The sequence below is a fragment of the Momordica charantia genome (genome assembly GCF_013281855.1).
Source record: "Momordica charantia cultivar OHB3-1 chromosome 1 unlocalized genomic scaffold, Mcharantia_2.0 BLBB01000001.1, whole genome shotgun sequence".
NCBI classification, from domain to species: Eukaryota; Viridiplantae; Streptophyta; class Magnoliopsida; order Cucurbitales; family Cucurbitaceae; genus Momordica; species Momordica charantia.
Window position 1 is genome coordinate 21,782,533 of NW_028275157.1, and position 23,514 is coordinate 21,806,046.

Here is a 23,514-nt window from a genome sequence, read left to right on the forward strand (position 1 = left end):
TGGAAATATTTTCATTTACAAATTTTCAAACGAAAGTTTGTTAGAAGCTAAAAATTTAAAGTAAAATTTGAAATTTTTCTTTATTTAAAATTGAAATTGAACATTTTAATATTTTTTTTAAACATAGTACAAAAATTTAGGTTTAAATATCACTATGATTTAAGGACTTTTAGTTTTACCTCATCTTGATTTATGCACTTTTTTTTTAGAATTAAAAAAATAAACAATGAAGTAATTTTTTCTTTCCGGTTGAAAAATGAAATATTTGTCAAAGAGAACTAACTAATCAATTTTACAAAACATTTCAAGCAGTTAAAATTCTTACATGATTACTACCTCTAAATCTAAACTATAGACATTAAAATAAGATCAAATGATTGGAAGCTACATTGATAATTTAACCAAAATAAAAAAAAAAATTAAAAGAGGGTTAGTGCGTGGAAACAGAGGAATAAAAAAATGAAGTTGAAACGACTGATTGCATATTTGTTGGGCCAAGAGACAATTTGCCAATTTGATTGATTTTACGGAAAATGAGTCGTTGAAGAAGACTCCGCGCTACACCCATCTTTTTCACCAGACTCACCACGTGACTGCGTCCACGTCGACAAGTCGCCCTCATTATTATTTATAAATAATTTATACAACCTTCTTTAGCCACTTATTTTGAATCATCAAGAGATAATATTAATATTAGTATCAGGAGTGCATATAAATTTTTATATCGGTGTGTATCTAAACATAATTACAATCGGTTAAAGCGGTACGTGAACTGGGTTCAGAGCGTCGTGAGACAGTTCGATCCATATCCGATGTAGACATTAGAGCACTGAGAGGACCTTTTCCTAGTGCGAGAGGAGATGATTGGAAAGGACGCATCTCTTCTCCTCCCTTTACATCCTACCTGCTATTGAATTAAAAAACAAAAATCTCACATGGGCTCGAAAAAAAGAGATTTACAGTATAAAATGATGGCAATTATCTTCGTCTAGAGAAAATTGAGGAAAAGAAAAAGAAACCTCTTTTCTAAGTTAAGAAAATAATGCCTCTCTTATGCCTAAAATGTGGTATATAAAAAATTATTATTCAGTTTGAGCCCGCCGCCCCAAATAATTTTTTTCCATCCCCTGAGCAAGTTGACACAAAGAAGTGGGCGGGCGGCCTTAGAAAAGAGAAGACATGGCGCCCTCCTTCCTTCTTCTTTCCCAATGCCTATCACCAAATCTACACAACTCTTTTCTTTTTAGGTACTAGTTTTCTCTCCTAATTGAAACCATTGACTAACGCCACACGCCAATTGGGGAGTTTTTAGTTCATCCTTTACACATCATACGTTTCTCTGAAAGAAGTTGTAAAAATATGGAGATGGGAACTTCAAAAAACCCTCTCTTCCTTTGCTTCATTCTCATATTCATGGTCTCCTCCACCATTTCCCAAGTGGAAGTCGTGACCCACTTATGTTCAAACAGAGGCAACTACACCAGCGACAGCGTTTACAAGCAAAATCTTGCCACCGCACTTTCCTCCATCGTCTCAGACACCCAAATCGATTACGGATTTTACAATTTCACAGCCGGACAGGAACCCGACAAGGTGCACGCCGTCGCCCTTTGCCTGGGCGTTGTGTCGGTGGAGAAATGCAGGAGCTGTCTCAATGCGTCCACTCGAAGGATTCTGGAGGATTGTCCGAACCAGAAGGAGGCAATCGGATGGTACACCGATTGTATGATTCGTTACTCAAACAGGACCATTTTTGGGGTTCGCAACGACCGAGTGCTCGAGCCAGTTTTCATCTCCGGTCAGAACGCATCGGACATTGATGGCTACACTCAGTCACTCAGCGATTTGTTGCAAAGACTGAGAAATGAGGCTGCGTCCGGGGATTCTAGACGCAAATCTGCGGTGGGAGAAATTGGTGCACCAAAGTTGGGGACCATATTTGGGCATCTTCAGTGTACTCCCGATTTGTCCTCTGTGGATTGTAATAATTGTCTTGTTACGGCTGCTGATCGTGTTCCGACTGGAAGTACAGGAACCAGAATCTTTTTGACGAGCTGTTATTTGAGATATGAGAACCGTCTTTTCTACGACCCCTCGCCGCCGCCGCCGCCCCCTGCCGGTGGCGTTCCCTCCCCGCCCCTGTCGCCGCCTCCGACACCAGGTACCAACCATCGTCTTCCACCATTTTAACGTCTTTTTCAATTTTTGTTGGATACAAATAATTTTTACTCCAAGTTTATCAATATTAGCAGAGGAATTTTATGTAAGCGAGTTAGAGAGGAGCTAACATAGCCGTGGATCCATTTTTCTTTCTTTTGCAGACAATAATAGCAATACTGCTAGAACTGTTATAATCGTTGTGGTGTCCATCGTTTCTGCTATCATTCTCGTCGTTGGCATTTTCATCATTTTGAGATTGAGGAAACGAAAGCACAAAACACCAGAAGAAAAATTTGATGGTTGGTGGTCTATAATTGCTCTGTTTTCTTAGATTGCAGTTCTATCTGTTTTGATTGTGCAGAATTTTGATGTTCATATCATAATCTACGCTCAGGTGTTTCTTTTGGAGACACCACTGGTGAAATCAGCAGTGTAGAGACGATTCAATATGATTTTGACACCATTAAAGTTGCAACAAATGACTTCTCAACTGAAAACAAGCTTGGACAGGGTGGATTTGGAGCTGTCTACAGGGTATGAATTAAAGAATTAGAATCAGTGGTGGATAAGTATGAGGAGTTGATCAGTGAATTTCTTACTAAAAGTTGAAGTTGATATTTTCAGGGTAAGCTGCCTAATGGACAGCAGATAGCAGTGAAGAGACTTGCAAATAATTCACAGCAAGGAGATCTTGAATTCAAAAATGAAGTTCTTTTGGTGGTCAAGCTTCAACACCGAAACTTGGTTAGGCTGTTGGGATTCTGCTTACAAAAAACTGAGAGACTTCTCATATATGAATTTGTGCCGAATGCAAGCCTTGACCACTTCATATTTGGTATGATCTCATATTCTACTTTGTTCTTACTTTCACTTTGGTCTCATTGGAAAAGCCATCCTATTCCTTTCATATGGTTGACAAAGTTATCTACATATATGGACGACGATGTAGATTTTGAAAAGCGGTCACAATTAGATTGGGATAGACGATTCAAAATCATAAATGGCATTGCACGAGGAATGCTATACCTTCATGAGGATTCTCGTCTTCGTATTGTACACCGTGATCTCAAAGCTAGCAATATTTTGTTGGATGAGGAAATGAATCCAAAGATTGCAGATTTTGGTATGGCAAGATTGTTTGAGGTGGATGAGACTCAAGGCAATACAAGTAGAATTGTGGGAACTTAGTAAGTAAAAATTTTGTTTATTTTTCTTTACAATAGCGTAATGGATAATCAATTTTCATTAATTTTTGCAGTGGCTATATGGCTCCAGAGTATTTAATGCATGGACAATTTTCAGTGAAATCAGATGTCTTCAGTTTTGGTGTTTTGGTTCTTGAAATTGTCAGTGGCCAGAAAAATAATTGTTTTCGTAATGGAGAAAAAGTAGAAGATCTCTCTAGCTGTGTAAGTATATCATCAACCTTTTTTTTTCAAACCTCCTTATATAGCAACAACATGGATGATAATAGTACTAGAAGATTATGATATCAATTTATTGTATTTTCTAATTGTTTAATTTAGTATTATATTGTTTTGACATAATAATGGTTATAATCTAATTTCTTTTATTGTATCATTCACAATCTTATTATGATCTCAATAATCCATTTGAAACATCCAATCCATACACAATGCTTGACCCACATACATTTACATGAATCATTGGCTTTGAACCTTAAGGCGATAGACTATAATATGATGTATAGCCAAGTGTTAATTATTGTGCATTTTCTCTTGTAGGCATGGAAAAATTGGAGAGCAGGAACAACTACAAATGTCATAGATCAAACACTTAGTGTTGGTTCAAAGATTGAAATGATGAGATGCATTCACATCGGACTATTGTGTGTTCAAGAGAATGCAGCAGATCGACCAACAATGGCTTCGGTGGTTCTAATGCTTAGTAGCTTCTCTCTCACTCTTCCTGTGCCTGCAGAACCTGCATTCTTCATGCATAGTAACATTGATGAGTCCAACACATTGCCAAAGTCAGATCTCTGGTTGGAAACGATTCAATCTAGTCATTATGAAAATACACCCGTTCAAGCTTTGAAGAATGACCCTTCCATTAGCGAGCTCCACCCTCGCTAGAAACTGTGGAGATTTAACATTTGTTTGATCACTTATATGTATTTATTTTTCAGTAGAGCACTAAAAGTTGTGCTTAGTGAAATATTGTTGGATACTATCACTTTTCTTTTTCAGATTTGATTTGTATATCTTGATTTATGACAATGTAAGAGTAGTTTACCTTTAAACTTCCTTATGAAAGGCTAATAAGAAAATTTCAAATATTTTTTGATCGATGGAAATTGAAACTTGAGACTTGTGACAACTTTTATTAAACGGATATTTTAGAATAATGGAATGGACAATTGAAGAGTTCCACACGGCATTCTGTTCTGTCCACACCACACCCATCTTTTTCAAGCTTTCCAGAAGCACTCACAAATTTCCCTTCATTTTCTTTTGCAAACATCATATAAATAATTACGGGCAGTTTGAAAATATAGCCAAAAAAAGAAAAAATTGTAAACATAGTGGACCAATGTTTCAAAATTTCATCCATAGTCATGGTATTGCTGGTAATTTTGTTGAGATTGGTGGAGCCAAATCGATATTGGCACGAGCTAGAAACGAGTCGGGATCGAATCAGAACAAAGCGAAAATGGAAATCAGTGAAAATGGGCGCTGTAGATTTTTTGGCCGCGGGCACGGCGTTGTGGCACTGCAACAAAATTTCATAAAAAAAGGCACATTTTGGGTATTGACGCTGTGGCAAATTTTCTCATAAAAGGTACAATTTGCTTAGGTTTTTGGCATCCGTTTTGGTGGATTTTTTGTGATGCTTTAGAAGCAGTGGCTTGAGATTGTTGGCAGCAAGGGCAGAGCAACATCTAACACATTTCGAGTAATTAAATCTTGTTCTATTGTGTTAGTTTTTCTACGTAAGTATATTGAGTTAAACATTGAGAAGCTATCAAGTTTTTGTTGGGATTTTTAGAGGATGAGATATTTTTTTAGTACTTTGTGTTCAATCTTATATTTATTAGTAGAACAACTACATCTGAATGGAAGATTGGATGTAGCTCGTAAATTATTGGGATGAACCAATATAAATACTTATGGCGTTTATTACTTTTCTTATATTTCCATTTATGACATGTGATTAGCTTAGATAACTACAGCTTACCGTGGAAGGAAAATGATCAAGAGCGCTTAATTTTCTAACAAATTTTACAAATTCAAATTCACGAGAGAGCACCGGTATGGCGGTCTCCGAATTCCACAGAAAAGGTGGCCGACCGTTGAAAAGTAGAAAGAGAATGGAGGTTTACCTCCATTGCATTGACTCACACGACGCGCCAACAGGGGTTTTAGCTCCTTGTTGCAGATGGATTTCTCTGATTACAGAGCGAAAATGGCGATGAGAACTTCAAAAAACCTCTTATTCCTCTGCTGTATTCACATATTCATGGTCTCAACCACCATCTCGCAACCGGATTTCGAGGCACACTCATGTTCAAACAGCGGCAACTACAGCAGCAACAGCATTTACAACCAAAATCTCGAAAACTTACTTTCCTCCATCGCCTCCGACACCCAAATCGATTACGGGTTTTACAATCTCACCGCCGGACAGGAACCCGACAAAGTGAACGCCATCGCCCTTTGCCGGGGGGACTGGTCGGTGGAGAAATGCAGGCGCTGTGTCAATGACTCGACTCGAAAGATTGTAGAGGTTTGTCCGAACCAGAAGGAGGACATCGGATGGTACAACGATTGTATGATTCGGTACTCGGATTCCTCAATTTTTGGCGTTGGAAATGGTCGGGTGCTTTCAATTTATTTCAACACTCAGAATGCATCGGACGTCGATGGGTTCACTCAAGCACAGAGGACTCTGTTTGCGAGACTCAGAAATGAGGCTTCCTCCGGGGATTCTACTCGCAAATTTGCTGTGGGACAGATTGCTGCACCCGCTTTTGACAACATATATGGGCTTCTCCAGTGTACTCCGGATCTGTCCTTTATGGATTGCAATAATTGCCTTATTCAGGTTGTTAGAAGTATTCCGATTGGGAAAATAGGAGCAAGAATATTTGCCGTAAGTTGTAATTTGAGATATGAAATTTCTCTTTTCTACGACCCGCCGTCGCCGCCCCCTGCTGATGGAGCTCCCTCCCCACCCCTGTCGCTGCCTCTGCCTCCCACACCAGGTACCACATCCACATGTTCTTTTACTCATATTAACAGAGGGATTTTATGGAAACAAGTTGCATAGTTTTTGTTTTGTCCTCCTTCCACTTGCAGGAAATGCTACAACTGTTATAATCGTTGTGGTGTCCGTCGTTTCAGCCATCCTTCTAGTTGTTGGGATTTTCATCATTTTCAGATTGAGGAAGCGAAAGCACAAAACAGCACAAGAAAAATTTGAAGGTGAGTGAGTGGTTTATGTTTATGATGCCTCTGTTTTTGTTTTGATTGTGTAGTTTAAGTTCACGTTCATATCTTAATCTACTCTTAGGTGTTGCTCTTGGAGATGTCACTGATGAAATTAGCAGTGTGGAGACGATTCAATATGATTTCGACACCATTAAAGTTGCAACGGATGACTTCTCGACTGAAAACAAGCTTGGACAGGGTGGATTTGGAGCTGTTTACAGGGTATAACTTGAGGAATTTCAATCAATAAGGGATAAGTGAAATTCTTACTGAAAATTTGATGTTTATTTTTTCAGGGTAAGCTGCCTAATGGACAGTATATAGCTGTGAAGAGGCTTGCAAATAATTCACAACAAGGTGATGTTGAATTCAAAAATGAAGTTCTTTTGGTGGTTAAGCTTCAACACCGAAACTTGGTTAGACTGCTGGGATTCTGCTTGCAAGGAAGAGAGAGAACTCTCATATATGAGTTTGTACCAAACGGCAGCCTTGACCACTTCATATTTGGTATAACCTTGGTTCTTGCTTTGCTCTTACACATGTTGGAAAAGGTATCTTTTCAGATAATTGACAAAAATTATTAACATACATATATATGATGATAATGTAGATTTCAGAAAGTGCACCCTATTAGATTGGGAAACACGATACAAAATCATCAATGGTGTTGCACGAGGACTTCTTTATCTTCATGAAGATTCTCGCCTTCGGATTATACACCGTGATCTCAAAGCTAGCAATATTTTGTTGGACGTGGAAATGAACTCAAAGATTGCAGATTTTGGTATGGCAAGATTATTTGAAGTAGATGAGACCCAAGCCAATACAAGTAGAGTTGTGGGAACTTAGTAAGCACAATTTTTTTTTTTGGTTTTTTTTTAATATTCTTTTATAATATTTTTAAATAATCTATTGTTATTATCTTTGCAGTGGCTATATGGCTCCAGAGTATATAATGCATGGACAATTTTCGATGAAATCAGATGTCTTTAGCTTTGGTGTTTTAGTTCTTGAAATTGTGAGTGGCCAAAAAAACAATTGCTTTCGTAATGGAGAAAAAGTCGAAGATCTCTCCAGCTTTGTAAGTATATGATTTACTTCTTAACCGAGTGGATAATAATATTAGACAATTTTTATATCAAAAACTTGTTTTTCTTTTGTAGTTAAATTTAGTCTTGTATTGTTTTGAAATAACAGTTCATTATCTTATTTCTTTTTTTGGTAAATTTTACAATAGATCTTAGACCTTATTATGTCTATAATCCATTTGAGCATCCAATCCATATACAATACTTTCTCACGAGACCCCATATATTTGTCTGATATTGTTTACTTTGAAATTTAGTGCAATATACTGTAATGTAATTTAAGTGTCGTTAAGTGCCACTGTCGAGTAACCGACATTTCTTTTACAGGCATGGAAAAATTGGAGGGCAGGAACAACGACAAATGTTATAGATCCTACACTTAGTATTGGTTCAAGGACTGAAATGATAAGATGTATTCACATTAGACTATTGTGTGTTCAAGAAAATGCAACAGACAGACCAACAATGGCTTCAGTGATTTTGATGCTAAGTAGTTCTTCTCTTACTCTCCTTGTACCTTCTGAACCTGCATTCTTCATGCATAGTAAGACTGATGAATCCAATACACTATTAAAGTCAGATCACCGATTGGAAATGATTAAAGCTAGTCATTCTGAAAGCACACCTCTTCAACCTTATTCTGAAAATGAAGCTTCAATTACTGAGCTCCATCCTCGTTAGATCGAAACTCAACGACATAAGGGTATAGTTTACCTTTAAACTTCCTCATAAAGCCTTACGAGGAACTTGAAAGTTTTTATTAATGTGAGGATGAACTTTCTTCCTCCTTAGAAAGTATGAGGTTGTAAATTTAATTAATTAATTGTGTTTAATTCATAAAGATAATTGAAAACAGATATTATTTTACTCAAATGGACAACAGAAGAGGTCTACGGGGATTGTGTCCACACCACACCCATCTACGTCGACGAGTCTCCCTTCATTGTTTTAATAAATAATTAATTAATACAAAGCTTCTTTAGACGCTAATTTTGAATAATATAATCTTGCTGAATGAACCCGTAGTTGACTCTCCTATTGACCTTTTGCAGTTATTTATTTTTAAATTACGAGTTGGTCTACTCCACATCGCACTGTTTGATCTTTACAGGCTAAAACGTTTTCCTCAAATAATTTATTTCTTTATCAAATTAAAAGGAAATAACAAAATTACCCCTAGGTTAGAATGAGAATCCCATCTTTGAACCATTAATTTGATCAATTTCTTTCCAAATTTATGTGATTGCTGCGATTACACTTCGTTGTTTTTTTCTTCCCTGGGTACAACATATTCAAACCTGGCACTTTCTCGTTGACAATATATGTAACTAATTGAGTTGTGCTCGAGCTCTATTATTTACAACACCACGAGTGATTGAGTTTGATTACAATAATTTTAAAAATTTAATTTTAACAACCACCCGACCAACACAAAAATACCATTCAGTGGAATAGACATCATTCACCACCTTATTTTTGAAGTCAACCTTCAATCATCACTCCACATTTATGAAAAAAATTAACAACTGCTATAGTTGGTGAGTAAGGATGTCTATTTTACTCGTGGAACCTGTCCCATACGGAAAATCACCGTTTAGATTCTCCAGGGCGGGGATGGGGAAGGGAATAGCTCCTCGTCCCGTTCCTGCTCCATGTAATTTTTTTTAATATATACACGCACTAAAATAATTTTATTATCCTTTTTATATATACATATATTATAAAAATCATCACTCAATCTATACATCAGAGATAATTAGACCTTAGAAATTAAACAATTACATATAAAAAAAGAAAAAATAGGATAAAGTATTTTATTTATTAAAAAAAAAAAGGGAGAAAATTTCCTACTAGGAACCAATCCCCACGGAAAATCTCGAATCCAATAACCACGAAATTTCATGGAAAATTTTGCAGCGGAGAATTAAATGGGGGACGTCTCCATCCCACCCTGTGAACATATCCTATTGGTGAGTCTAGTGTTATTTTGAAATTTAAACGACACCCATTAGTAAGTAGCAAAAAATTTTGTATTGAGAACTTGGGTCACCGGAAGGACGCGTGATTAATACGGACCTGAATAACGTGGACTAACGTAATTGAAACGATGGATAAGTTCCGACTTTCCTTCTGCTTCTTCAATCTTCTCTCCTTTCACCGAAGGAAAATGAAAATGGTGATGGGCAGTTGGAGTAATTTCACAACCCTTTTCTTCCTCATCTCCTTCATTCTCGCACAGTTGATTTTTACCACAACTTCTCAACCGGAATTTTTCTTCTGGAAATGTTCAGACAACGGCAACTACACCAACAACAGCCCTTTCAAGAGAAATCTGGACAACGCACTCGCCTCCGTCTCCTCCAAATCCAACACCAACCCCCAGGGAACTGACTACGGCTTCTATAATGCCTCCTCCGGCGAAGATCCCGACAGAGCCAACGTTAAGGTGCTCTGCCGTGGAGGTGCTCCCTTGGAACAATGCAGAATTTGTGTGAATAACTCAGTCCGCAGGATTTTGCAAAATTGCCCTGCCCAGAAGGAAGGTACTGGATGGTACCACGATTGCCAGATTCTTTACTCAAACAACTCTATCAATGGTGAGATATCCATTGCAGGGGCGGGTCAAACTTATTACAACGTCAATACAGCCCCAGACGCGAAGGGTTTCAACGAGGCACGGAGGGAGTTGCTGGATGGGCTGCGAGAGAAGGCTGCCAGAGGGAGTTCTATTCGCAAGTCCGCTGGCGGCGATGTGAAGCTTCAAGCTCCGAATACGTATACCATATATGGGCTTGTTGATTGTTTTCCCGATATGCCGTTCTTCGATTGTGATGTGTGCCTCAGTCGCCTTCAGAGTTCTCTTCCTAGTTGTTGTAACGGCAGCATAGGGGCCAGATTAGTGGTGACTAGTTGCCAAATCAATTATGAGATCCACCCTCTGTATGAGTTACTCCTCTCTCCGCCTCCGCCTCCGCCCTCAGCTGCTGAACTCCCACCGCCATCTGCGCCTCCAACCGGAGGTAATGCCAATAGATTGAGGCACACAATCATCATACTCATTGTTACTTAACATTTGATTTGGTTCTTTTTGATATATGAATAAATTACAGTTACAGTTACAGAGATCATCATTGAAATTTGATTGATTACACGCACAGCCTCATATTAGCATAGCTTTCTTGCTTCCTTTTTTCTTTTTCTTGCAGGAAACGATGGCAATACGGTTAGAACTGTTATAATCGTTGTGGCGTCCGTCGTTTCTGCTATCATTCTCGTTGTTGCCATTTTCATCATTTTGAGATTCAGGAAGCGTAACCACAGAACACCGTTACAAACATTTGAAGGTGATTGTGATTAATTTATGACTCCTCTGTTTTCCCTTTTTTGGATGGAAGTTTTTCAAAGATGCTTGTAGCTTTGAACATACAAATGAGGTGAGATTCATGTCTTCATACACGCTCAGGTGCTTCTCTTGTTGACAACACTGATGAAATTAGCAGTGCAGAGACGATTCAATATGATTTTGACACTATTAAAGTTGCAACAAATGATTTCTCAACTGAAAACAAGCTTGGACAGGGTGGATTTGGAGCTGTTTACAGGGTATAAATTAAAGAATTGCAATCAGTGGTGGAGAAGTATGAGGAGTTGACCAGTGAAATTCTTACTAAAAGTTGAAGTTGATGTTTTCAGGGTGAGCTACATAATGGACAGCAGATAGCAGTGAAGAGGCTTGCAAATAATTCACAGCAAGGAGATATTGAATTCAAAAATGAAGTCCTTTTGGTCGCCAAACTTCAACACCGAAACTTGGTCAGGCTGTTGGGATTCTGCTTGCAAGGAAGCGAAAGACTTCTCATATATGAGTTTGTACCAAATGGCAGCCTTGACCACTTCATATTTGGTATAACATATATTCTTCCTTTGGTCTACACATATTGGAAAATGCATCCTTTCACATAATTGATAAGATTATTAACATATGGATGACGATGTAGATTTTGGAAAGCGGACACTATTAGATTGGGAAAGACGGTACAAAATTATAGTTGGGATTGCACGAGGACTTCTTTACCTTCACGAAGATTCTCGCCTTCGAATTATACATCGTGATCTCAAAGCTAGTAATATTTTGTTAGATGGAGAAATGAATTCAAAAATTGCAGATTTTGGTATGGCAAGATTGTTCGAAGTAGATGAGACTCAAGGAAATACTAGTAGAATTGTGGGAACTTAGTAAGTATAAATTTGTTTAATTTTCCTTTACAATATGCTTGAATAATTTATTTTGACATTATTTATTTTTGCAGTGGTTATATGGCTCCGGAGTATGCGATGCATGGACAATTTTCAATAAAATCAGATGTCTTTAGCTTTGGTATTTTGGTTCTTGAAATTTTGAGCGGCCAAAAAAATAATTGTTTTCGCAACGGGGAAAAAGTGGAAGATCTCTCCAGCTTTGTAAGTATATGATAAAATTCTTAACATCTCGATCTCCTTCATGCATAACAACACTCCCAGCTACTGATAATAGCATCAGAAGATTTCGATATAAAAGTATTGGTTTTCTGTTATATTTTAATTTAGTCTTGCATTGTTTTCATCTAATATCTAATTTCTTTTGTCGTAAATTTCACAATCTTATTATCCCCATAATCCATTTGAGCATTATCCCATTCATTTATAATACTTTGTCACTAGACTCAATTACGTTTGTGTTATATTTCTCATTTTAAAATTTAGTGCAATAAACTATAATTTAACATATAAGTGTTAATATGCGGTAACCATTGAGAATTTGTTTTTAGGCATGGAAAAATTGGAAGGCAGGAACAACTATAAATGTCATAGATTCTGCACTTAGTGCCGGTTCAAGAATTGAAATGATAAGATGTGTTCATATTGGACTACTATGTGTTCAAGAGAATGCAGCAGATCGACCAACAATGACTTCAGTGGTACTAATGCTTAGTAGCTTCTCTCTCAGTCTCCCAGTACCTTTTGAACCTGCATTCTTTATGGACAGTACATTGACAAAGTCAAATCCATGGTTGGAAATGACTCAAGCTAGTAACTCTGGAAGTACTCCCCTCCAACGTTCTGAAAATGAAACTTCAATTACTGAACTCCACCCTCGATAGATTATCACATGTTGGTAAAATATGTTATTTTGAAAGTTGTTTCTAGTTTTGATAAATTATGTATTTAGCATTTGATGATGGGTCGTTTAACTTGTATCATGTATGTATTTATTGTTCAACGGAGCATTAAAAGTTGTATTTAGTGAAACATTGTTGAATACTATTCTATTCTTTTTTTTTTCTCAATTTGATTTTATTTATCTTTATGCATATCAATATAATTTACCATGATATAACTACTTCAATCATGATATAACTTTACGTTAACTTGAACATAACTTAACGGATTAAGATATTTATATCGATAAAGACAGTGAAGTGAATTCGAATCTTATTGAGATTTCAAATTCACCCAAGTATCATTAAAATTTGATGAATATTTAAAAAGTCCAATTGTGTCAAATTAGGCAGCCTATGGGAACGAGTATGGGCGGACCACGATCAATAAGAACAGGGCCTAATGAAAAATTTTGCATAAATTGGTTGAAGACTGTGGACTGGTCTCACGAACACGATAATAGCGCTCTTAATTTTCCCCTCAGAATTTTCCGATGGAACGACGCGTGATCAATACAAACGAAAGTCTGCCGGCGGAAATGTGAAGCTTCCAAGTCTGAATTTTTATATACCATATTCAGACTTCTCTTCCTTGTTTCCATATCTACAGAAATAGAAATATCAAGATATCAATTTTAACGAAAACATCATAGAAATATCACAAAATTTAGGTACACCTTTGGAAGTTTTAAAAATAAAAAATTTGCAAAAAAATATTTAAATTAATATTAATATTATTTAGTTCAACCTCAGGATTGGTGCATGTGTTAAAATAATTTTTTTTGATCTGAGATAAATCCCTAAATCAGTTGATAACTATGTTTTAGTTGGAGTTTGACAAATGCTATTAGTAAACACTGAAGCCATTTGTTTTCTAGGATGTAGAGGCCTACCATCTACAAATACTTGGAATTTCAGATACCGAAAATTTGAGATGTTTGCATCTTTAGATACCTTTGTTTTATATGAAACTTTATAGAGATACCCGAGATATCAAATGTATGTTGATCGTTAAAAACATGTTGTTTTAAAATTTATATTTTTATGATAATATATCATTAATAATATGATTCTTTCAAAATATTGAAAATAAATGGATATATTATATAATTTAATTGGAGTTTCTTTTATATAACAATGTAATTTATTAATATACTTAAATTTTTATTGAATTCTTAATTTCTAGATTTCTATTTTTAGATCATTAACTAACTAAACGACCCTGTTAACCGTCAACTACCCTGATTTGAATAGATGGAGGTGGAAAGAAATGAGAGTTTTTTGTTTTTTTTTTTTTTCCGAAAGAATATATAACTGTCAACTAAAAAACTAACACGGAAAATACATGTTATCTTGTGCAGAAAGAAAAAAAAATATATATATATATATTCTACAGACCATAGACTTTCTGTATTAAATTGGAGATCCTAAACATAAACTTTGTATAATACTAATCTACTGCCGCGTACATTAAGCGTAATAAAAGATTTAAAATAGCTACCTAACTCAACTATCGCTATCTATTTCACATAAATTGGTTTGTTAAAAAAACAGAACAACCTATAGAAAACAAACCGTTGGTTTTATTCTTTTAACTTTTAGTATCAAGTTTCAATTTTAAGATATTTTAGTTTTTGTTTATAACAACTAACAAGCAACTATGAACTAAATTTAAAAAAAAAAAAAAAAAAAAACCCAACTACGCGTCAAACAATAGAGTTTCCATGAGCTGACTTCTGCTTCCAACCTGACCCGAGTAAACTCTGCTCTTCCTCTTCGTATATAATTACATATCTTTTATGTTTAATTCATAACAGAAAATGAGTTCGAAAGCGCTTTTACTGCTCATCTCCTTGGCTCTGGCAGAGTTGTTTTTCAGCACAACTTCTCAGCCAGACTTTTTTCTAAGCAAATGTTCAGACGAGGAAGGCAACTACACCAACAGCAGCCCTTTCAGGAAAAATCTGGACACCGCACTCGCCTCTATCTCCTCCCAAGCCAACGCCAACACCCAAGTAACTGACTACGGCTTCTACAATGCCTCCTCCGGCCAAGATCCCGACACCGCCAACGTTAAGGCGCTTTGCCGTGGAGGGGTTCCCTTGGACCAATGCACAATTTGTGTCAACAACTCAGTCGACAGGATTTTGCAAAATTGCCCTTCTCAGAAGAGAGGTGCGGGATGGTACAACGACTGCCAAATTCTCTACTCGAACGACTCTGTTCACGGTGAGATATACCTGGCGGGGACCACTCAAACTTATTACAATGGTAACAGAGCCCCGGACGCGAACGGTTTCAACGAGGCGCTGCGGGAGTTGCTGGATGGACTGCGGGACAGGGCCGCCAAAGGGACTTATTTTCGCAAGTCCGCGGGCGGAGATGTGAAGCTTCAACCTCCCAATACGTATACCGTATATGGGCTTGTTGATTGCTTTCCCGACTTGTCGTTCTTCGATTGTGATGTGTGCCTCACCCGCCTTCAGGGTAATCTTCCTAGTTGCTGTAACGGTAGCATAGGGGCCAGATTAGTTGATACGAGTTGTCAAATCAGTTATGAGATTCACCCTCTCTACGAGTCACTTCTCTCTCCGCCCCCGCCCCCGCCACCGCCCGACCGTGGTAATGTCGTTGCAACTCTTATAGTTTAGTGTCTGTTTAATCCCAAATTTTAAAAGAAATATTTTAGAGCTTGTTTAACGGTTAGTTGACCCGTGGGATTGGGTTTTCTGACTTCTATTTTTTCTTTTCTTGCAGGAAACGGTGGCAATACGGATAGAACTGTTTTAGTCGTTGCGGTGCCCATCGTTTCTGCTATCATCCTCGTTGCTTCCATTTTCATCCTTTTGAGATGCAGGAAGCGAAAGCATTTTAAACCATTACAAAGAATTGAAGGTGAGTGGTTAATTATTTATGACTCCTCTGTGCGTTTTGATGATCTTGTTTTAGATGGAAGTTTTTCTAATTTCATTTTGTGGTTTTTTTCAAAGGTGCTTGTACCTTTAAACACATACTAATGAATTGAGGTTCGCGTCTTCATTATCTATCAGGTGTTGCTGTTATTGAACTTGTTGAAACCGGTATTGCTCCTGTTGAAACCAGTACTGATGAGATCAAAAGTGTAGAGACGATTCAATATGATTTTGACACTATTAAAGCTGCAACAAAGGACTTCTCAGCTGAGCTCGGAATTGGTGTTGCACGGGGACTACTTTACCTTCACGAAGATTCTCGTCTTCGAATCATACATCGTGATCTCAAAGCTAGTAATATTTTATTGGATGTAAAAATGAATTCGAAGATCGCAAATTTTGGTATGGCAAGGTTGTTCGAAGTAGATGAGACTCAGAAAAATACCAGGAGAATTGTGGGAACTTTGTAAGTAGAAATCATTTACAATATATTTGAATAATATCTATTTTGACATTATTTTATTTTTGCAGTGGTTATATGGCTCCGGAATATGTAATGCAAGGATAACTTTCAATAAAATTAGATGTCTTTAGCTTTGGTGTCTTGGTTCTTGAAATTGTGAGCGGCCAAACAAATAATTGTTCTCCCGATGGAAAAGTTGGACATCTCTGCAACTTTGTAAGTATATGATTGTAATTCCTTAACATATTTTTTATACATAACAACACTCCTAGCTGCTGACAATATATAGCTAGTATATTGGAAGATTTTGATACGAGAGTATGTCATAATTATTTAATTTCTTTTTTAATTCACAATCTTATTATCTTCCTTTGTATCCATTTGATATACCATATCCCTTTACAAGACTTTCCCACTAGACCCAGTCATCAGTTTGAACTTCATGCAATAAACTATAATTTAACATATAAACGTTAACATCTAGTAATCATTATGGATATTTTTTTTAGGCATGGAAAAATTGGGAGGCAGGCACAACTACAAATGTCATAGATTCAACACTTAGTCCCGATTCAAGAATTAAAATTAGAAGGTGCATTCACATTGGACTACTATGCGTTCAAGAGAATGCAGCAGATCGACCAACAATGGCTTCAGTGGTACTAATGCTTAGTAGCTCCTCTTTCAATCTTCCAGTACCTTCCAAACCTGCATTCTTTATGCATAATATGATTGATGAACTCAATGCACCGTCCAAGCTAGATACATGTTTGAAACTGACTCAAGCTAATAATTCTGGACCTTCTTAAAATTAAGTTTTAATTACTGAACTCCACCTTTGCTAAATTGTCATGTTGGCAAAATATGTTATTTTGAAAGTTGTTTTTTGTTGGGATAAATTATGGATTTAGCATTTCATGATGATGTATGATTTTTACTTGTATGTATTTATTGTTCATCGGAGTACGACAGTTGTGTTTAGTGAAATATTGTTGAATACATCTCTTTTTTTTTTCTCCAATTTGAGTTTGGTATATCTTTATTATATCAATATAAGAGTAGCAAATATTGTTGAATACATATGATCTTTTTCCTTTCTTTTCCCACGTAATATATTAATAGAATAATTTTATCTTTAAAAAACTTATTTTAACTTTGTGCCTAATACTAAATCTGTCTTAAAGTTGTTTAACAACTTTATAAACTTTCAATTTTATTTTTAATAATGCATGATCTATTAGACATTTAAAAAAAAATCATAAACCTATTAAATATAAAATTCAAAATTTAAAATTCCTAAATCATATTAAATTTTGCGTGAGGCGATAAAAATTAAGGAGTGAAAATAGGATAAATGTAAAATCGTGTTTAAATTTCTGGTCAGAAGAGTCTCCACCTTGTTTTCCAAAACATATATTGAAGAAGATAGAAAAGGTAAAATAAAATTTAGTAGTAGAATATCCAAATCTAATTAATTAATTAAAATAAAAAAACCAATAATCGAAAAAAAAAAAAACCGATGAAAACGTAGTCACAATCTTAGAACAAAAATGAAAAACTTAACCAATGGAGGGAAGTAATTACATTACTTATTCAAATTGCACTACTTAAGTTAAAGGGTAATTTTAAATAAGGTTAAAATGAGAGTTGGTGATGATCAATTAATGCAAAATTTTCTAAAGTATCCTTTTTTCATTTTTTAGTACATGTGGAGAAAAAAATAAATAAATGTAATATAGAGTAGAGAATACAACTAGGTGGGGTGAGACTTATTTTAATCTCCACCCCCACCCCATTTTTGACTCCGAAAATCAAGGTTCGTGTTGAAGAATCCTTGTTTGCAGGATCTTTGGAAGAAAAATTATCAATTTAGTAATTAATTTTAAGAGACAACGGTAAATATGTCAAAAATATTTACTAAAATTAACAAAATAACAACTACATTTAGTTTTTTCAAATAACACACTTTTTTTTTCAATAGCTTTAGCTTTTCTCTGATAACTCCCTCGAGACCTTCAAGAGCCCTGCATTTTTCATGCACAGTAACATTGGTAATGCACTTTCAAAGTATGGTAGGTCGGAAACAAATCGGCCTAGTAATTCTAAAAGCACACCTCTTCAAAATTCTAGGAACGAAACTTCGATCAGTGAGCTGGTCTATCATCACATTAGTTTGTCATGGCTTATTAATAAATTAAGACCTTGTTCGATATCTATTTCATTTTTAGTTTTCAATTTTTAAAAATTATTTCAACTTCTCAATTATTTCTGATAAATACATGGAATTCTTAGACAAATTTCAAAAGAAAAAAAATAAAGGTTTAAAAATTACTTTTATTAGTTTTTAAAATTTAATTTAGATTTTGAAAATGTTTTGAACTAAGTAAACAATAAAAAAAATTTAAGTAGTGAGATAGTAGATGCAAGTTTGATTTTTGAAGAGAATTATGTTTGGTGGTTAATGTCATGGTTAGTGGTTAAGTAATATAGGCGGACCAATTCAACAGAACAAGGTCTAAGGAAAATTTTTGCATAAAGTTGTTGAAGACTGTGGAGTACTGCTCTCACGTGACGACACGAAATAGCGGTCTTAATTTTCCAATGGAAGCCGGCGTGATTAATACGGAACTCAAGAAGGCCATGCCAATTCCAAGTGGGTCGTAGCGTAGGTTCTCTCTTCCTTTTTCTGTATATGTTTGACTCAAAAACCGACTAACAAAAAATGGAGATCCCCACGACGCTTTTCTTGCTCATCTCCTTGGTTCTTCTTCTCCCACAGTTGATTTTGAGCACAGTTTATGAGCCGGACTTTTTCTTTAGCAAATGCTCAGACAAATTTGGCAACTACAGCAACAACAGCCCTTTCAAGAAAAATCTCCACAACGCACTGGCCTCCATCTCCTCCAGATCCAGCACCCGCACCCAGGTGAGTGACTACGGCTTCTACAAGGCCTCCTCCGGCGAAGAACCCGACAGAGCCAACGTCAAGGCGCTATGTCGCGGAGGCGTTTCCCTGGAACTATGCAGAATTTGTGTGCGTAACTCGGTCCGCAGGATTTTACAAACTTGCCCTTCCCAGAAGGAAGGTGCGGGATGGTACGGGGATTGCCAGATTGTTTACTCAAACAACTCTATTGACGGTGAGATATCTGTGGCGGGGGCGACCCAGACTTTATTCAGCACCAATAGAGCCCCAGACGCGAGGGGTTTCAACGAGGCACTGAGGGAGCTGCTGGATGGGCTGCGAGAGAAGGCTGCGTCAGGGAGTTGTATTCGCAAGTCCGCCAGCGGAGACGTGAAGCTTCAAGCTCCGAATACAACGTATACCATATATGGGCTTGCTGATTGTTTTCCCGACATGTCGTCCTTGGACTGTGATGTTTGCCTCAGTCGGCTTCAGAGTAAGATTCCTAATTGTTGCAGCGGCAGCACAGGGGCCAGACTGATTGCCACTAGTTGTCAAATCAATTATGAGATCCACCCTCTGTATTACTCATTTCTCTCCGCCTCCGACCGTGCAATCTTCACCTCCAACACAATTTGTCATCCCGATTTAGGATCTTTCCATCATTTGTTGTTGCTTAATTTTCAATAATAACATTGATGAATTCAATGGACTGCCAAACCCAAATCACTATAGATGGGATTTGGGAATGAACATTATCTTTTACATTCTCACCACACAACTCATTTGCTTGGGGGTACGGTTCTCTGTCCCAAGTTTGACTCATTCTTTTCAGAAATTCAGGACAGCCAACTTCTCTTGTATGTTCCACCATAAGTATTTAATAACAGTTTTAAAGTTGACCCATAACAGTATTCATTAATGACTCGCAAAATTTTCTGTAAGGGTTGTTGAAGACTGGGCTCGTCTCAGGAAAATGATTGTGTCAGAATTTTCCAAAAAAAAAATATATAGAAAATGAAGTAGTTATCAAACCTTCTTGAATATCAAAATAGATAAATACATAATTGACAAAATTATTATATATGGATGTTGGGAAGAAAATGCTTCTAGAATGGAGAAAACGATGGAAGATTATAATTATTGATATTGCACGAGAACTTCTTTACCTTTACGAAGATTATCGTCTTCGAATTATTCATTGTGATCTCAAAGCTAGCAATATCTTGTTGGATGAGAAATTGAATCCAAAAATTGCAAATTAATTTAGCACAGCAAGATTGTTCGAGGGGATGAGATTCGAAGGAACACAAATAGAGCTGGGGAACCCAGTAAATTCAAAATTGTATTCATTTCCCTTTACACATTATATTTAGTTAATTTTTTTCTTCAGTAGAGTCTATAATTCAAGAGCAATTTTCAGTAAAATCTGATGTCTTTAATTTTGGTATTTTAGTTCTTGAAATTTTGAATGGCCGTAAGAGAACTTTTGTGTTCATCGTGAAGATTCAAATAGCGAGGATATTTTTAAGTTTTGTAAGTATATGAATGAAAATTTTCACCCATAAAACTTATGCACGCCGTATTGGCTTGTAGTTGATTTGTCCTATCATATAATATCATATGTTTAGTAATCAAGGGACAGTTTAACATATTGCTAAGTGCTAATGTTATATAATTTTCTTGTTAACTTTTTGTAGGCATAAAAAAAATTGGAGGGCTTGACAAATGTGATAGATTCAACACTGAACGATGGTTCTCATATTGAAATGATAAGATCCATTCATGTTGCACTACTATGCATTCAAGAGGATGCAGTAAAGCGACCAACAATAAGTTCAATGATTTCGATGTTTAGTAGTTTTTCTCTCACTCTCTCTAGACCTTCCAAACCTGCATTCTTCGTGCACAGCAACAATGGTGAGTCCAATGCACTTTTAGAACATCATAGGTTGGAAACGAATCAGTGACCTAGTCATTCCACACCTCTTCAAATTTCTAGGAATGAAGCTTCAATTAGCAAGCTCTATCCCTGTTAGTTTTTAGATTTTAAAAATTATATCAACTTCTCAATTGTATTAGTATATTTTTCACCATTCTTATAAATACATTGAATTCTTACCCAAATTTAAAAAGAAGAACAAATGTTTGAAAATTATTTTATTAATTTTTAAAATTTTACTTAGATTTTGAAAATGTTGAAGTTATTAAATTGAAGTTGTTTCTACTTAAACCATTTGTATTAAAAAATTGAGTTTCTAGAAATATTGTTGAGAGATTTCTAAGGGAAAATTTATAAGAACAAGGTGTAAGGAAAAATTTTCCACAAAGTGGTTGAAGACTGTGGACTGGTCTCACGACACGAAAATAGCAGTCTCAATTTTCCTCTCAGAAATTTCCAATGGAAGGTGGCGTGATTAAATACGGAACTCAACAAGACTATGCCAATTCCAAGTGGGTCGTAGCGTAGGTTCTCTCTTCCAATTTCTATATATGTTTTGATTCAAAAACCGACTGGATTTGATTTGACAGACCCAACAAAAATGGAGATCCCCACAACGCTTTTCTTCCTTATCTCCTTGGTTCTCTCACAGTTGATTTTGAGCACGGTTTCTCAGCCGGACTTTTTCTTTAGCAAATGCTCAGACAAATTTGGCAACTACAGCAACAGCAGCCCTTTCAGGGGAAATCTGAACAGCGCACTCGCCACCATCTCCTCCAAATCCAGCACTCAGGTAGTTGACTACGGCTTCAACAACGCCTCCTCCGGCGAAGATCCCGACAGAGCCAACGTTAAGGCGCTATGTCGTGGAGGCGTTTCCTTGGAACAATGCAGAATTTGCGTGAGTAACTCGGTCCGGAGGATTTTACAAAATTGCCCTTCCCAGAAGGAAGGCACTGGATGGTACGGGAATTGCCAGATTGTTTACTCAAACAACTCCGTCCATGGGGAGATATCCATTTCAGGGGCGACCCGCATTTTATACAACACCGGTAGAGCCCCAGACGCGAAGGGTTTCAATGAGGAACTGAGGGAGTTGCTGGATGGGCTGCGGGACAGGGCTGCGTCAGGGAGTTCTATTCGCAAGTCCGCCAGCGGAGATGTGAGGCTTGAAGCTCCGAATACGTATACCATATATGGGCTTGTTGATTGTTTTCCCGACATGTCGTTCTTCGACTGTGATGTGTGCCTCAGTCGGCTTCAGAGTAATCTTCCCAGTTGCTGTAGCGGCAGCATAGGGGCCAGATTGGTTGTCACTAGTTGTCAAATCAATTATGAGATCCACCCTCTGTATGAGTCACTCCTCTCTCCGCCCTCTCAATACGCGCCTCCAACAATTTAGCATTCCCATCATTTGTTGGGAGAAGAAAGAAAGTTGATTAAGTTCCAATGTTATTTGATGAATTCGATGCACTGCCAAACCCAAATCACTAGTTGGGATTTGGGAAGGAAGGTTAGATTAATTAGCTTTATCAATTTTTTTTTTATTTTTTATTTTATGAACTGCTCAGAGGAAAAGTTTTTTTAACTCGTCCAAATTTTACATGAATTCCGAGCGAGTTTTCTTCAAACTCATTCAATTTTAGCAAGATTCAAACACGATGTTTATCCATTTAATTTCAACTAACCCAAATTATAATAAAAACCAGGAGCCTGATATTTATGCAATATGGATTCAAGATCTATGTACATTTTAATTTCAACCAACCTAAATAATGTTAAAAAAATCATCCTCAACCCATATTTGAATCGAAAGAAAGTAGCAAAAATCAAAACCAAAAAATAGGAGGAGAAGAAAGAAAACTGTAAAACAAGAGAAGAGATCGAGAAAGAAAATGAAAAGAGACATAATAGTCCTTTCATATGTTGTAACGTTTTTTAAAAGTACTTATTAGGTCAGAAAAGTAAGTTTTACAAGGGTGGGTCTCATTTTTTTTTAAGTAATATCTATCAATTTTTCGACAAAAAACATCCTGATTTATACCATGTTGGGGGTTAGAGAAAGAGATACTCAGAAAGCTAGGCGACCAAATAGAGAATAGGTCGAATTTAACGAGATTTTAAAATTAAAGTTACCTCGTTCCAATTTTACCATATTTTTGGAATGTGATGAATGGGAGAAATAAAAAAACAAGAAAAAGAAAGGAACACATTTGATCTCTACGGAACTTGGTAACGAGCGACTGTAAAATAGAGGAGCCGCAAAAGACTGAGTGTAGTTTACCATTACAACTGTCATAAATTTACACATTAGGTGTATATACTTTGGAGTAATTCTGTAATTACCCTAATAAAATGTTATTAATTAACTTAAAGGTTTTTTTTTCTCCTTTTT

At 36.5% G+C, this 23,514-nt stretch overlaps 6 protein-coding genes across 7 annotated transcripts; all 6 read left to right on the forward strand.

The window, feature by feature from the left end:
• Positions 1–1,080: 1,080 nt before the first annotated feature.
• On the forward strand, positions 1,081–4,477 carry LOC111012334 (cysteine-rich receptor-like protein kinase 29). Of its 2 annotated transcripts, XM_022286443.2 has the most exons (7): positions 1,085–2,161; positions 2,322–2,459; positions 2,555–2,694; positions 2,785–2,995; positions 3,110–3,347; positions 3,419–3,569; positions 3,906–4,477. In XM_022286443.2, the coding sequence occupies exons 1-7, from the start codon at positions 1,360–1,362 to the stop codon at positions 4,254–4,256; spliced, it is 2,031 nt and encodes a 676-aa protein (XP_022142135.1). In that variant the 5' UTR covers positions 1,085–1,359; the 3' UTR covers positions 4,257–4,477. The 2 variants fall into 2 exon arrangements, with proteins under 2 accessions (XP_022142134.1, XP_022142135.1); XM_022286442.2 differs by having other exon boundaries at positions 1,081–2,161; positions 2,785–3,347.
• A 274-nt stretch (positions 4,478–4,751) lies between these two features.
• LOC111012379 (cysteine-rich receptor-like protein kinase 8) lies at positions 4,752–8,572 on the forward strand. The gene is made up of 7 exons (XM_022286517.2): positions 4,752–6,385; positions 6,480–6,605; positions 6,694–6,833; positions 6,908–7,118; positions 7,222–7,459; positions 7,542–7,692; positions 8,027–8,572. Exons 1-7 carry the CDS (start codon positions 5,560–5,562, stop codon positions 8,378–8,380), a joined length of 2,046 nt encoding a protein of 681 aa, XP_022142209.1. The 5' UTR covers positions 4,752–5,559; the 3' UTR covers positions 8,381–8,572.
• A 1,158-nt stretch (positions 8,573–9,730) lies between these two features.
• On the forward strand, positions 9,731–13,026 carry LOC111012377 (cysteine-rich receptor-like protein kinase 10). Its single transcript, XM_022286516.2, has 7 exons — positions 9,731–10,719; positions 10,906–11,043; positions 11,163–11,302; positions 11,393–11,603; positions 11,698–11,935; positions 12,010–12,160; positions 12,508–13,026. The coding sequence occupies exons 1-7, from the start codon at positions 9,807–9,809 to the stop codon at positions 12,838–12,840; spliced, it is 2,124 nt and encodes a 707-aa protein (XP_022142208.1). The 5' UTR covers positions 9,731–9,806; the 3' UTR covers positions 12,841–13,026.
• Positions 13,027–14,717: 1,691 nt separating this feature from the next.
• On the forward strand, positions 14,718–17,293 carry LOC111012475 (cysteine-rich receptor-like protein kinase 26). The gene is made up of 5 exons (XM_088122465.1): positions 14,718–15,519; positions 15,655–15,792; positions 15,948–16,275; positions 16,341–16,488; positions 16,782–17,293. The coding sequence occupies exons 1-4, from the start codon at positions 14,718–14,720 to the stop codon at positions 16,375–16,377; spliced, it is 1,305 nt and encodes a 434-aa protein (XP_087978591.1). The 3' UTR covers positions 16,378–16,488; positions 16,782–17,293.
• A 1,501-nt stretch (positions 17,294–18,794) lies between these two features.
• LOC111012408 (cysteine-rich receptor-like protein kinase 26) lies at positions 18,795–21,147 on the forward strand. Its single transcript, XM_022286553.2, is given in 7 exon segments — positions 18,795–19,773; positions 19,775–19,787; positions 20,278–20,508; positions 20,576–20,659; positions 20,662–20,717; positions 20,878–20,897; positions 20,900–21,147. Coding segments are annotated over 7 exon segments (1,431 nt in total). The 5' UTR covers positions 18,795–18,994.
• A 364-nt stretch (positions 21,148–21,511) lies between these two features.
• On the forward strand, positions 21,512–23,421 carry LOC111012497 (cysteine-rich repeat secretory protein 38-like). The gene has a single exon (XM_022286666.2). It carries the CDS (start codon positions 21,721–21,723, stop codon positions 22,519–22,521), a length of 801 nt encoding a protein of 266 aa, XP_022142358.1. The 5' UTR covers positions 21,512–21,720; the 3' UTR covers positions 22,522–23,421.
• The last annotated feature ends 93 nt before the right edge of the window (positions 23,422–23,514 follow it).

Bases quoted from the DNA above. Each gene is read 5' to 3' on its own strand.
- LOC111012379 (XM_022286517.2), top strand. From the start codon at position 5,560: ATGGATTTCTCTGATTACAGAGCGAAAATGGCGATGAGAACTTCAAAA. The intron at 6,606-6,693 runs GTGAGTGAGTGG...ATCTACTCTTAG, and splicing joins AGCACAAGAAAAATTTGAAG to GTGTTGCTCTTGGAGATGTC. The intron at 6,834-6,907 runs GTATAACTTGAG...TTATTTTTTCAG, and splicing joins GATTTGGAGCTGTTTACAGG to GGTAAGCTGCCTAATGGACA.
- LOC111012377 (XM_022286516.2), top strand. From the start codon at position 9,807: ATGGATAAGTTCCGACTTTCCTTCTGCTTCTTCAATCTTCTCTCCTTT. The intron at 11,303-11,392 runs GTATAAATTAAA...TGATGTTTTCAG, and splicing joins GATTTGGAGCTGTTTACAGG to GGTGAGCTACATAATGGACA. The intron at 11,604-11,697 runs GTATAACATATA...ATGACGATGTAG, and splicing joins CCTTGACCACTTCATATTTG to ATTTTGGAAAGCGGACACTA.
- LOC111012475 (XM_088122465.1), top strand. From the start codon at position 14,718: ATGAGTTCGAAAGCGCTTTTACTGCTCATCTCCTTGGCTCTGGCAGAG. The intron at 15,520-15,654 runs GTAATGTCGTTG...CTTTTCTTGCAG, and splicing joins CCCGCCACCGCCCGACCGTG to GAAACGGTGGCAATACGGAT. The intron at 15,793-15,947 runs GTGAGTGGTTAA...ATTATCTATCAG, and splicing joins ACCATTACAAAGAATTGAAG to GTGTTGCTGTTATTGAACTT.
- LOC111012334 (XM_022286442.2), top strand. From the start codon at position 1,360: ATGGAGATGGGAACTTCAAAAAACCCTCTCTTCCTTTGCTTCATTCTC. The intron at 2,695-2,784 runs GTATGAATTAAA...TGATATTTTCAG, and splicing joins GATTTGGAGCTGTCTACAGG to GGTAAGCTGCCTAATGGACA. The intron at 3,348-3,418 runs GTAAGTAAAAAT...TAATTTTTGCAG, and splicing joins AGTAGAATTGTGGGAACTTA to TGGCTATATGGCTCCAGAGT.
- LOC111012497 (XM_022286666.2), top strand. From the start codon at position 21,721: ATGGAGATCCCCACAACGCTTTTCTTCCTTATCTCCTTGGTTCTCTCA.